At 42.0% G+C, this 13,920-nt stretch overlaps 1 protein-coding gene across 8 annotated transcripts in view; it reads left to right on the top strand.

Moving 5' to 3' along the window:
• The window catches only part of DCX (doublecortin), a 398,761-nt gene that overhangs the window by 271,336 nt on the left and 113,505 nt on the right, over positions 1-13,920 (top strand). For 5 of the 8 annotated variants that reach the window (XM_061409498.1, XM_061409496.1, XM_061409502.1 and 2 more), the window contains one exon: positions 4,096-4,487. In XM_061409498.1, coding sequence (XP_061265482.1) covers positions 4,124-4,487 — 364 coding nt within the window. In that variant the 5' untranslated portion in view covers positions 4,096-4,123. Of the gene's footprint in view, positions 1-208; positions 2,342-4,095; positions 4,488-13,920 lie in introns of those variants that run through there. The other 3 variants (XM_061409499.1, XM_061409503.1, XM_061409497.1) reach the window with 3 other exon arrangements.

Genomic DNA, 13,920 nt, shown 5'->3' with positions numbered 1-13,920 from the left:
CATTCTTTTCTGCCGTGTTCCTTCTCCGAGGAAGTGAGACAAAAAGTTTTGATTGGTAGCTGAGAATTCTTTGAGAAGAATTATATTGGTGAAATAATCTAGTCCTGTTTTTGTAAAAGGTTTTCCCATAGAACATAAGTCTATTGAATGCTCTGGGAGAAAAAAAAAGATCCTGAGTTTAAAAAAAAAAAAAAGTAGTGGGGGAGGGGAGCAGGAAGCCCTTAATACTAAACTGACTTCTTGGAGCCTGTGTATGTGCTAAGTCACTCAGTCGTATCCAACTCTTTGAGACCCTATGGACTGTAGCCCACTGGGCTCCTCTTTTCATGGGATTCTCCAGGCTGGAAGTGGGTTGCCATGCCCTCCTCCAGGGAATCTTCCCAACCCAGGGATCGAACTTGCGTTTCCTGCACTGGCAGAGTCTTTGCTGCTGAGCCACTGGGGAAACTCCCTTCTTGGAGACTTGTACCATATTTTAAGTATATTAAAGGCCCTGAGATGTTTATGAAAACAAATTTCATTTAGCCCACCACTTTTGAAACATATATGACCGAGGAACTTTTTTTCTGTTCTTAAAGAACACCTATTTACATCCACATACCTCACACTGGGAAACATTGATCTCATTCACCCTTTGCTCTCTGGTATATATAAAGCAAACAGTCATCTATCCTAGACTGTCTTCTAAAGACATTTTGCATCCACACTAGTGTTTAAAAGCTTAGACCATGAAGACATTTTCTCTAAGATCTATTCCAAATCCTTTGTGTTTGTTTTAGTGTCCCATCCATTTTTATATCTTCACCAGAAATAAAATGATTTTGAATTCTGATGCAAAATCAATTGTGTATTTACAGAATGCTTACTATGTGAAATAAAACAATTTTTAAGACATTGGCCTTGCTGGACAAGGAAGTTACAGCCATTGGTTAGAATTTCCATATTTTCCTGCTTCTATTACTTGATATTTTTCTGCCCTTGACCTGAATAACCCTGTGTTCCCAAGAGGTGGCCACAATGTAAGGCAGAAACAAATGGAAGAAAACAGGGGTGCTGTCCCCTGAAGTACTTATTTAGAAACCAGGAGAACAGCAGCAAAGTGTTAGGAGGACTTGACTGGGCAGGTGGCACACTTGATGCTGACCACCCAACTAAGATAGATTGCTTAGGCTTTGCTGAGCTAGCATCTTCCAGAGAAGAAAAATCATATTTTTTTTATCCCACTTTAAGGCAGTTTACAGTAAAACACGTGCATAGCAAGAGCTTAATTATAAGTCATCTAACATTATATCTAGAAAGGAGGGTTAATTACATTAAGAATCAGACAGAAGATCAATCCTGAGCACATGATTATTTCTGAGCCTCCTGGAAGCCTAGCAGAAATGGAACAATGATAATTCAAGGCCGCTGCATATTAATGCATGTAGCCTCAGTTGAAGATGGTAACCTACCCCCACTGGAGTTTCTCACTTTTCTCTTCTTGTCTTATAGTTCAGCCTGATTTCTTGAATTCAATATGGATGTTTCCTGGCTTTGTATAACATATTTTATATAAAGAAGCCAATTAGTAACAAATAAGCAGTTTGAAGAGAGACCTATTAATACTTATCTTGTAGCCATCAAACTGGGCTCACTTCACACAGAAAGGTCTCTGGGTTAGATTGGAACTCTGAAACTCTGTAGATCCCATGAACAAAACTATTCCACCAAGCTAAAAGGTCTTTGAGATCCATGTTCAACTCCATCCTCCATGAAATTCTGGAATGATTTTCCCTTGTCTTGTCCCTTTTATACTGCTTCTTAGTCTACTCCACTAACCTCATTTCAAAACAACTAGCTGTTGGATGCATGAACTAAAATGCCATAAAGAATTCACATATTTGATTGTTTTTCTGTCAAGAAGGTTAAATGAAGAGACTACAATTTCTAAGAAGGTTGGTTCGACTGCCTGAGTCTGGCCCCCAGGCAGATTAGGCCAAGGTTTTGGCCAAGTAAAATTGCCAATTGCCTAAAAGAAAAGACTAGCACGTTGCTCATTAGGGCATTCTGAACTCGCCTGTGCAATCTTTTTGCTACCCTGCAATTTCCTGTTGGTTATAAATGAAACCTTTCTAGCTGTTAATGCAGCCTGTGAATTGAAAAAAAAAAGCATGTAATTAATCAAAGGAGGTTGGGGGGATTCACTAAGCCTGAGTAAAGGGGAGAAGCTGGACAAGGCACTAGGACCTAGAAGGCATCTATCCACCCTGGCAGGAATTTCTTGCTTGGAGCTCAGACAACAAAGGCATAGAGAGATTGGTTTTCTTTCTCTCAGCATCTCCACCCAACCAGCAGAAAACCGGTGAGTGGGGCTTTGGAGTGATTTTCAGGGAGAATGTAAGAGATGTCAAACGGAAAAAGCACAAGGCAAAGTGCGCGCTCTCTCCCTCTCTCTCAGTGTGTCCTCTCTCTCTTTCTTTCTCTTCTCCCCTCTTTTTTGCCTTATTCTATTGGATTTTTCCCCTAAGCCTCTACCTGGGATTTTCCATTGGAAAAGTGAGTTTGATGTTCTTTTGTTTTCACTGTGATATTGATTTTAGAATAATACCACCCCAGATTTAAAGCAAAGCCCAGTGTTGCTAGCATGCCTGGGGAAATGCTTGCTACTTGTTTTGAGGAGGTGGGGTCTCTTACACTGCAGGTTGTCTGACAGAGACAATGCTGAGCTCAGCACAGGTCATGGTGACACTGGAAGAAAAGAAGGACCGAGCCTGGCAAACCTGCTAGGCACCAGTCCTTCTTTATTGCCTGTCTTCCTGGTCCCCTTCAAATATCTCAATGTGGCAGTGTGTAGCAGCTGAGCCCTGCGTGCTTTGTGAGTCCTTTTATCCCCATCTGTGCAATGCATGTTAATAGTTTGTTTCCTAGGCTGTCACTACCTTTGCTAGCATTTGGGGCTTCTTTTGTATTTGGTTTCATATTGTGATTTCCTTTCTTTCTTTCATTCTTTCAGCAGAAAGGGGGAAAGTAAATCTGACAGATGACCATCTTTTGCCTCAGCTAACACACCTAGGCAATAGACAAATTTGGGGTGTGCTGCCTGCTGTGAGGGTGAAATGCCCCTTCATTCAGTGTAGAAACCCAGAACAATGGAAGGTGTGCTTGCTTCTAAAGGTCCCATATGCTGTTCAGGGACTCATTTGGGAATCTTTACACAATTAAAATATTCCATTAAGAGGTGGGGCTGCATCGTTGATGGGGGTAGAGCACCTAGAGAAAGCGAGGGGCTGGGGGGTGGGAGGAAGGATTTTGTGGCCAAATGGTACCAGGGATAAAGCAGAACAAATAACTTGTTAAATAACTGATTTTTGTAATCCTTTTTTTTTTTTTTCCAGCTTATTTCTTGTGAATGTCGGATAGCTGCACCAGCTTGGTGGGGAAGGGGGTTGATGAATAGCACAAAGACTGGCTGTTCCCTAGAGGCTGTGGCTTTAAAGGAGAATCCTACTTTATTCTAGGGGGGAGGGGATGCACACATTAAAGTAGGAAAGGGGGCTTGGAATAGAATTAAAACACTACCCTTATAATTATTTCACTGAAATGCAAAGATCACTTCCTGAGCTAGAGATGCTAACCTTGGCTAGGTCCTTCTGTTCCCTTCAAGGGGAATTTTGTCAGGCTATGGATTCATTTACAACCGTTAGTCATGTGGGCATGTGTGAGGAAACAGATGCCAGTTTTAATGTATTTACCCTGAAGTTACAATTTGATAGGAGCCACTGTCAGTAAGTCCCAGGATTTTAAGCAATTTCAAAATCCCTCCCTCTCCTTTCTTTGGAACAGTGCCCAAAGTGCCTCCCTCTGCATCTCTCACCCCCACCCCCACAACCACCAGCACCCCTCCAGCCCCTCCCTTTTCTCTATTAAGATCAATATTCTTGCAGGTCAGGGGCAAGCAGCAGATGGGTCACGGGCTTTTTTCAACCAGTTCTTTTCACAAGCAGCAGATTGCAGATCTGGATCTGGCTAATATTTGAATTCCTTTCTTTTTTCCCCCTCCTCGCCCCTTTTCTTTGCTTCCTTTCATCCCCCTCCGCCTCCCCGCTTTTCTCCAACACTCAGGTCTCTGAGGTTCCACCAAAATATGGAACTTGATTTTGGACATTTTGACGAAAGAGATAAGACATCCAGGAACATGAGAGGCTCGCGGATGAACGGGCTACCTAGCCCCACTCACAGCGCCCATTGTAGCTTCTACCGAACCCGAACCTTGCAGGCACTAAGCAACGAGAAGAAAGCCAAGAAGGTACGTTTCTACCGCAATGGGGACCGCTACTTCAAGGGGATTGTGTACGCTGTGTCCTCTGACCGTTTTCGCAGCTTCGACGCCTTGCTGGCTGACCTGACACGATCTCTGTCTGACAACATCAACCTGCCTCAGGGAGTGCGCTACATTTACACCATTGATGGATCCCGCAAAATTGGAAGCATGGATGAACTGGAGGAAGGTAATTCAAGGAGTGGGTGGTGGCCCTTAGTGGGAGGGGTTATTGTTAGTTATGGTTACATTTCTTGGCTTTGATTAAAAGAAATTGGGAACTATGTTTGTTAAAACATGAGGGTGCTGCTGAGACTTCTGATTCTGTAGGCATAGTCAGAATCATTAGCCGTTACCCTCCGTGGGCTTCAGTCTCGGCTGGGGTTGAAGTGTGGCTGACTATGAGGATGCATTGTGTTGATCTCCCAGGGTATACAAAGAAAAATCTGAATTGTATCATTTACTCTAGAATTTGTTCATCGTCAACTCTAAAGAGCACTATTGAGGCAGACCATAAAATCCTTAGGGGTATAAAATGAGGAAGGAGGCTTGGTTGGGTTAAGAGAAAGAAAACATTGTATACTTATATCCTTTGAACGGCTGAGAGACTCTTTGTGAATGGCAACTCATGGAAACGTGCACCCTAAAAGCTGGACTTCCCGAATGTATTCACAAAGGATTATACTTTTAGGTAAGTGGTCACTGCTCAGCTGTTGCTTCTAAAAAGCCCATTTCAGGGTGTGTCCCTCAGGCTGAGGTCATTAAGAGAAATACCAAAGAAAGCTGTAGGTATGTCTGGTATTTTAATAAACATTATTCCTATTAGAATAGGAACTGACTCACTATACCTAAATCTGTATTTAAACAGATTTCTAGATTTTGGTTCTGCAATTGAATTTTATTACAAGATTGCTGAAAATCCTGACAATCTGTGCCCCCAACTCAAAAATAGGGAAAACTCCAGCTCTTGCCCAAACTTGCTCAGCCATGAAGTCTTTTTCATGATCATATAGATAAATAGATCTGGGGACATGTTCTTAATATTTTACTTTATCAGATCAAGTATATTGAGGATGCCTCCCCACCCCACTTTTTCATAGGTGTAATATGTGCGATTGGTTTAACCTGACAGTACTTTAAAGGACAGCTTCAGGAGTCCTTCAAGAGTCCTTGTGATAATGAAAACGTTTCCCCCCACCCCCAAACTTCTCCCCATTCTCCAACCCTCCCTCCTCATTCTTTCCATTCCCCTGAGCAGATGAGTTTAGAACAGGCAGATCTCTAGGGAAACCAAATTCTGAAACAGCTGGCAAGGAAGGAGAAACAACACATTAAAGGACTTGATGCCCCACCTCTGATTCACTGCTTCTAGGTTTCTTGTATTCCTAAACAAAGGAGCATGAGGGCTTCCCTTGTACAAGAGCACATTCTCGCAAGGAGCTGCTGTTTCTCAAGTCAGGTCAAGTGATTTGGGGCTAGTTACTTATAAGAGCCAGTGTCCATATGGCTGCCAGATCTGGGTCTCAGGCAGGGTTCAAGTCTGAGGTTTTTCTCCAAGTGGACCTTGAGAAACAATGCTGATGGGGCTTGATTATTTGATCAGGTGCTGGAGGGCCAGGAAGAGGTTAATCCCAGGCTTCTGAACATTGAAGGATTGGCCATCTTAGCAAATATCGTAAAAGAAAGGAGAGTCAGGGCAAACTTGAAGGACTAGAAGCTGGATCCAGGGAGCTGTCCAACAGAGTAATCGATAGGGCTTGTGTCTTTTGTCACTGTAAAATCCACATCTCAGTCAAACTGGGGGGGGGTGGTGAGTGTTTTCTCCGTAATAATTTTCATAAACAAAGCACCTGAATCACCAGTATGTCCACATTTCTACTAGCTGCTATCTTTTAAAGACCACCATAGATGCTCAGGCAGAATTCTGAATCAAGTGCCATTGTATTTGGAGCAAGGATTACAGTGTTCTTCTGTCTGATGTGAGAGATCTCATGCACAGATTTCTCTCTTCCCCAAATACATTTTTTAACATGTCTTGCTCAAAGAGTGGCCCTTGGTATTGATTTTCCTTCCTGGGTTTGTGTGTGTGTGTGTGTGTGTGTGTGTGTGTGTGTGTATGCACGTGTGCATATGTATATGTGTATTGTGGTGTGTGTTGTGATAATCTTAGCTGAATATATGTAATAAATACAATTTTGAAGACTGCAGCTTTCTTTTCTCTTAATCCTTTTGAATTCTGCTAGATTGGACTCCTCTTATTTACCACTCTTGGGTGCAGTAGTAGTACTTCCTGGTGAATTTCTGGTGAGTGTGCAGAGTGTGAATTTATGCAGAGTGTGACTAAGGCTCATTTGCATTTATTCACATGTCACTTACAGTCACAGTCTGCTGTGGCCCTCAATGGCCTCTCAGTCCTGACTGAGTACTGCGATTCAGTCAAGGAAATTCTAGGGTATTCCTGGGATAGCACTGAGAAGTGTGACCAATTTTCCATCACCGTTGTGCCAAATGGGAAAAGGCACAGATATGAAGAGGATAAAGAAAAGGGGTCTTTGGGATTTCCCCGGTGGTCCTGTGGTTGGTACTTTGTGCTTCCATTGCAGGGACCAGGGGTTCAATCCCTGGTCGGGGAACTAAGATCCCACATGCTGCATGGTACAACCAAAAAAAAAGGGGCAGTTGTTTTGCTCCAATTTTTTTTTTTTTTTTGTCCTTTTGCAACTACTCATGTAGGAATGGAGGATAAAAGTCTTTTACTTTGTTCACCTTTGGAAGAGGTTGAATGAATGATTAAAACAAATAATTTACACATTGCTTTACAAGAGACTTCAAATTGAAAAGTTTAGAAAGATCCCTGGGGGAAGAGTCAGATTCATTGGGTTCTTGTCTTAGTGGCAAAAGGTTATAACAGGAAAATAAATTTTTTGAATCAGATTTGGTTCAAATCCAAGCTCTGCCACCTGCTAGCTTGTGTGAACTTGGGGAAACCATTTGGGCCCCCCGAGCCTCAGTTGTTCATCTGTAAAGTGGGCATAATTGCTTTGAGGGTTAAATGAGACAATGAATATAAATTGTTTCGTATTCTGCCTAGCACATTAGCAGTACTCAATAAAGGGCTGTAGTTTAGTCACTCAGTCATGTCCGACTCTTTGTGACCACATGGACTGTAGCCTGCCAGGCTTCTCTGTCCATGGGATTCTCCAGGCAAGAATACTGGGGTGGTTTGCCATTTCCTTCTCCAGTGGATCTTCCTGACCCAAGGATCGAAACCGGCTCTCCTGCCTTGGCAGAGGTGGGTTCTTTACCACTAGCGCCACCTGAAAATTCCAATAATGGTAGATGTTACTATTGAGTTGGCATAAAAGTTTTAGTTTTTCATAAGATGGTACTGAAAAACTCGAATGATCTTTTTGGCCAACCCAATATTTGAGTCATCCTAGTTTATAGCTGGTTAAGCTACATGACTATAGATTTCTTCTTATCATCACTGTGACTAATGTTCTCTCTTTTTAAAACAACTTAAAAAAACCCCAATTTATTAGGGTTTAGTTTGCACACTGTAAAATTCACCAACTGAATTAAATGATTTTTAGAAAATTTACCAAGTGGTGAAACCATCATCATAATCTAATTTTATCCCATTTTCATCATCTCCAAAAGAGACACTGTACCAATTAGCAGTCACTGCCCACTTGCCGTTTTCTCTTCAGCCCTAGATGACTACTTATCTGCCTATGTCTCTACAGATCTGCTGAGTCTGGATATTTTATAGAAATTGAAATCATATACTATGTGGTTTTTGTGACTGGCTTCTTTCACTTAGAAAATGTTTTTAAGGTTTGTATGGACAGAGAAGCCTGGTGGGCTATAGTCCATGGGGTTGCAAACAGCTGGACAGAACTGAGCGACTAACTCTTAACTAACTTATACCGTGTATCAATACTTCACTCCTTTTTAAAATTTTTTTACTTTTTTGAATGCACTGGGTGACATGTAGGATCTAATTCCTTGACCAGGGATTGAACCCAAGCCCTCTGCCTTGAAAGCACAAAATCTTAACCATTAGACTGTTAGGGAAGTCTCCATTCCTTTTTTTAAAGGAATAATATTGTATCATATGTATAGAGCACACTTTGTATATCTATTGTAATATTCTTATATGTAAAATGAGACTAGTAACACCTGCCTTCTGTATCTATTAGAGTGATTGTGAGGATAAAATTAGATAATAGATATAGAAACACATTGACAAGGTAAAGCTGCAGCTCCAAGGGACTATTATTGTTCATGATATAATAATAGTAATGCTAGTGAGAGGTCGGAATAGCTAGTTGCTCCCAAACCTGCCTACTTTTCCGAATCTTTTAGGGCTTTAGAAAAATATCAGTTCCCTGGGCCACACCCAGGAATTGACTCAGAATCTCCAGCATGTGTTTTTACAGATTTCCCCAAGTGAACCTTACAAGCAGTTAAACTTGGGAAAGTACTAGAGTAAATGATCTTGATGGTCCCCTTTAGCTACCTACAATAGTGGGTATTCCTGGGAATACAGAAATCTTTTTGTTTTTTGACTTGTTTATCTTAAAGAAATAATGGAGCATAAAACATACTATGTTTCCAAATGGCAACATTATGAAATATTTAGCCTAAATAAAATGAAATGGAAACCAATTGGTTAATAATCACTATGGCCTTGTGGCACTCCTTTGTCTAATGCCTCTCTAGTCTAACTGTCTGCTGCTAGATACTGAAAGTAGTAAGGGGACCATTTTGGACCAAAGTCAGGTTATTGATGTCAGTTTTCCCACAGTTCCTTGGTTACATGAAAAAGGTCTTCGGGAAGCCGTACAGAATGTGGCCATATATGTATGAGCTGTATTACCAGTAGATCAATGAATGAAATCCAAGAGTGGCTTTTTTTTGTTTAGTCTTTCATTAGAGAATTGTTCTTCCCTCATGTACTGTCTACTTCCTTCCCCACTTCCTTGTATGTAAGTACCCAGATCAATCTTCATGGTATCATCTTGAGCATTATTATGCAGATCTTGGGACAAAATATTTAAATTGGTACAGTCTTGTTGAAAGATCTGTATGGTGACACTGGCTATGATCCACTTTCTTTGCCATAGCTCATTTGTTCCAATGAGATGAAACCACTTTCTCACTAATTTATCTTCTAATTACTAAAGAAAGCACATTGCCAAAGAGGAGGATTTTAAGATACCTGGGAGAGTGATACATCACTAAGAGACCTGATAATATGATAAAGTGCCATTTAATATTTTCCTTCTGGAGGGAGGAAGCCCGGAAAAAGAGGAGAAAGCCCAGACAGATGTGCTTTTTGCACTGAGAAACTATAAACATATTTAATATTTTTGGAAATGGAGCCCTCCTGAAAGTGAAGAGAGGTAGACATTAGATCATCTTGGGGCCACAGCTTGTTCCCTTCCTGCCCTTTCAGCTTTGCTTCCATGACTTCATTTCCTTACCCCCTCGCCCTGAAGCAGATTGTCGATTCCAGCAAATTGTCACCTTGCTTGGCTCTGAAGCCAGCTTTCCTTTTTGACTTCCAGCGGGTGGGAAATGGCTCCTGGAAGCTGTGACAGGAGTAGAACCCAGCTGTGTAAAGGTGCAACACCCCCCACCCCCTACCCCCACCCCGGCTCCAAGTGCCTGGCAGCTGGACCTGCAAGAATCTTCGAGCTCTGGCAGCACACGTTGCAGATGCTCACAAAATCAGAACAAGGAAACCTTGATCAAGAGAAGCAGTTCATTTGTTATCTTTCTGGAAGAGGAGAGTCCTTAGTGGGGGGCACCTATTTCATTAACAGGCCATTACCATAACAACTCTGTCTCCCAAAGCCTGTTTGGGATGGAGAAGAGAAGAAAATTCCTTCTTATAGACCTTTAGGGCTGGAAGGAACTGAAATGTCACCTAGCACAATACCTTCCATTATAGACAGAAAAGCTGCGACTCAGATATTAAATGATTTGCCCGAGGTCAACCCAACTTGTTGGGTTGGGTGGGATTTGAATCTAGAAAATTTACCACGTGGTGAAACCATCATCATAATCTAATTTTACCCCATTTTCATCATATCCAAAAGAGACACTGTACCAATTAGCAGTCACTGCCCACTTGCCGTTTTCTCTTCAGCCCTAGATGACTACTTATCTGCCTATGTCTCTACAGATCTGCTGAGTCTGGAAATTTTATAGAAATTGAAATCATATACTATGTGGTTTTTGTGACTGGCTTCTTTCACTTAGAAAATATGAAACATCACATTTTCATCCTGCCTATCACAAACATCCTGCCCTCTGTTGGGGGATGCAGATAATGGGTGAGGGTATGCATTATGGGGTCAGCGGTCCTATGGAAAATCTGTACCTTCCCCTGAATTTTACTGTGAACCTAAAACTGCTCTAGAAAAAGATAATCTTTAAAAATATTCTGCCCTCAGTATGCACCAGCAGTGGCAGCAAGTGGCTTTGCTTGGTGTTAGCCATTAAGTTAGCACATTTGGCATTGAAGCAATCGGAGGCCTCCTCTCAAGCCTCAGGAAATATTATCTTTGAAGCATGAGTCCCATGCAGTGCTCATATTCTATATGGATTATGGCATGGTTCCAAGATGGCTGCCCTTGCTGCTGCTGCTTTTCTTTCCTTCAGCTTCTACTCCTCCTCTTTTCATCTCCTTTCTCTAAACTCTTTCTTCCTCCTTTCCCTCTTTGCTCTTCTAGTTCTCTCTTTCTTCCTTCAGATTAGGGCCTTAATAATAGTGATGGCTGGCATTTATCAAGTGCTTACTATGTACCAGGCTGTGGGCTCAGCTTGAGCCCCGGAACAACCTTCAGAAGAAGATATTGTTATCATCATCCCCACTTTGCAGACAAATAACTGAAGCGAAGGGGAGTTAGGTAATTTGCCCAAGGGTGCACAACAAGAAAATATTGGGAAACCCCATTCTGACTGACATCACATCAGCTGCTCTTTTTCCATTACTTCATATTGGGGCCAAAAGGAAATAGAGTGGAGAGACTAAAATGTACTGTTGGAAAGTGTTCAACATAGATTTGGCTGAAAGCTGGGCCCTCGGCAAAGTTCTTGGGTGCCATATGATACTATAGCTGTCTGCCATCATGTTCATTTTCATCTGGGGTGGTTAATCATACTCATAGTTCAGAGGCTTAAGAGGTTTAAGAGATGGAAGCAAAAAAAAGTCTAGAGTCCTAATAGGGCTACACAGCTGACTCTCCAGAGGAGACTGTAGATGAGTGAAATCATAAATATATAGCCTCATACATTTGCACACCACCAGTTGTCTGACAGAGTTTTAAAGTACATGACAAATTATGGAAAACATCTGACTCAAAGGCAGTGACCTCTTGGAAGGTGCCTGTGCATCTGGTAGAGTGGTAAGGCAAGAGATCATTTCTAGCATGTGGGGAATATTGGCTGTAAATATATGGAGGAATTGACAGGGTCCCTTCATCCTTTAAGTCAAAAACTAAAGGCCACACCCTCTAATCACTTCGGTTGGATTGAAGTGGCCAGTGGGAGCCGAGAAATTAGGGTTTCTTTTGGCTGAGGTCTTTGACTTCCCCATCCTGGCTGTGCATGCAGGCACAGAGTGTAGGAGGGGGCCTGTGCTCACCTACAAACCCGGGTCTTGGTCTCTTTGTCAAGACAGAACACTAGCAGCTCCTGGGACTCAGAACAGGGTTGGAAGTTTACCTTCCCCTTCCATACTCACATCTAAATGTCCTCAAAGGTGCCCTAGAGAATCTGACTGAATCTTCTCTCAGCACTAACTGAGAAATTTATTAATTAACATGACTTAAAGTCTTTGGTGCTACAGCACAACAATCAATATTTGCACAAGGAGTGAATTATCAGCCTAGCTGAATGTCTGCTCAGTTCTCCTGCTGAGACCAAAGGAAGAAGAGCCATCAGGTTATAATTGTGTTTAATGCTTTCTTTGCACTGGCTTGGGTTGATTTATTTATTTATTAAACATTTTTACTGATGAGTTAATCCTGATTAAATCACACTGGTTTTCTGCAGCTTGACCTCTGGATGAACTTTCGTATACCTTGAGACTAATGTGTTTTACCTGACAAATTCAACCTTTTCCAATAGTCTCTCCCCCTCCAAGCTGAGCCTACCTCTTTTCTTCTTTTCTCCAGCTTCTAGGTCCAGGTGTCTAATCCCTTCCTCTTGCCTCTGGCCTCCGCCTTTCTTCCGCTGAATTAGTCATTTCCTCTGTGCATGCATGCTCAGTCGCTTCAGTCGTGTCTGAGTCTTTGCAACCCCATGGACTATAGCCTGCCAGGTTCCTCTGTCCATGGGATTCTCCAGGCAAGAATACTGGAGTAGGTTGTCATATCCTTCTCCAGGAGATCTTCCTGACCCATTGATCGAACCCACATCTCCTGCATTGCAGGCAATTTTTTACCACTGAGCCACTGGGGAAACCCAGTCATTTCCTCTAGCCCATGGTAAATGTGAAAACTGCACTAGATCCCTCCGATCCATAAATCAGGCTGTATAATGTATTTTCACATCTCCACCTCATTACTTGTGGCAGCCAAGGGTGAGCACTGGTGAAGATGACCCTGAACACATAGAGCTAGTATGTAGCTTTCGTTAAGATGGAAAGATGGGGAGTGGGTAGTGAAAACGGGAAAGCATTTCTCAAGCAAGAACTAGACTTGGAAACACAAGAAATAGTGTGAAATGTGTGTGTGTGTGTGTGTGTGTGTGTCGAGGTTGTTATTTAGATAGTTTTTCTACCTGCCTGTGGGGATGATCAGTAGAAGACACAGTTATACACATACATGCACCACACATACACACACACACACACACACACACATTTCACATTTTAGTATTCTGCTGCTTAACCATATACTCTGTCCAAAGTACAGTCTGCCTTCTTGGCCAGTTTGCACTGTATGCCCAATATGAAAGGTTACTGTGGTCACTTTAACTTGGAATAAAAATGTATTAATTTTGAAAGTTCTCCCCAGTTCATAGTATAACAAAGGCATGGGGCTGTGAGTCCAGAAATAGGATGGGAACATTAAGAAATAGAGACATGTTAATGGAAACTTACAATACCATATGTAAAATAGATAGCCAGTGGGAATTTGCTATATGACTCAGGGAACTCAAACAGGGGCTCTGTAACAACCTATAGGGGTAGGATGGGGAGAGAGATGGGAGGGAGGTTTTGGAGGGAGGGGACACATGTATACATATGGCTGATTCATGTTGATGTTTGGCAGAAGCAAACAAAATTCTGTAAAGCAATTATCCTATCATATGTGAAACGAATTGCCAGTCCAGGTTCGATACATGAGACAGGGTGCTCGGGGATGGTGCACTGGGATGACCCTGAGGGATGGGATAGGGAGGGAGGTGGGAGGGGGTTCAGGATGGGGGACACATGTACACCTGTGGCGGATTCATGTCAATGTATGGCAAATCCAATACAATAAAGTAATTAGCCTTCAATTAAAATATATAAATTTATATTAAAAAATAAATTAATTAAAACAATAAATAGAGACATGTTAAAAAACACTTCAGTAATGCCCCTAGACATTAACACATATGCT

Source organism: Bos javanicus, chromosome X, assembly GCF_032452875.1.
Source record: "Bos javanicus breed banteng chromosome X, ARS-OSU_banteng_1.0, whole genome shotgun sequence".
Classification (NCBI taxonomy): Eukaryota; Metazoa; Chordata; class Mammalia; order Artiodactyla; family Bovidae; genus Bos; species Bos javanicus.
The sequence above is the reverse complement of the archived record's forward strand: the minus strand, read 5'-3'. Positions and strand labels throughout refer to the sequence as shown.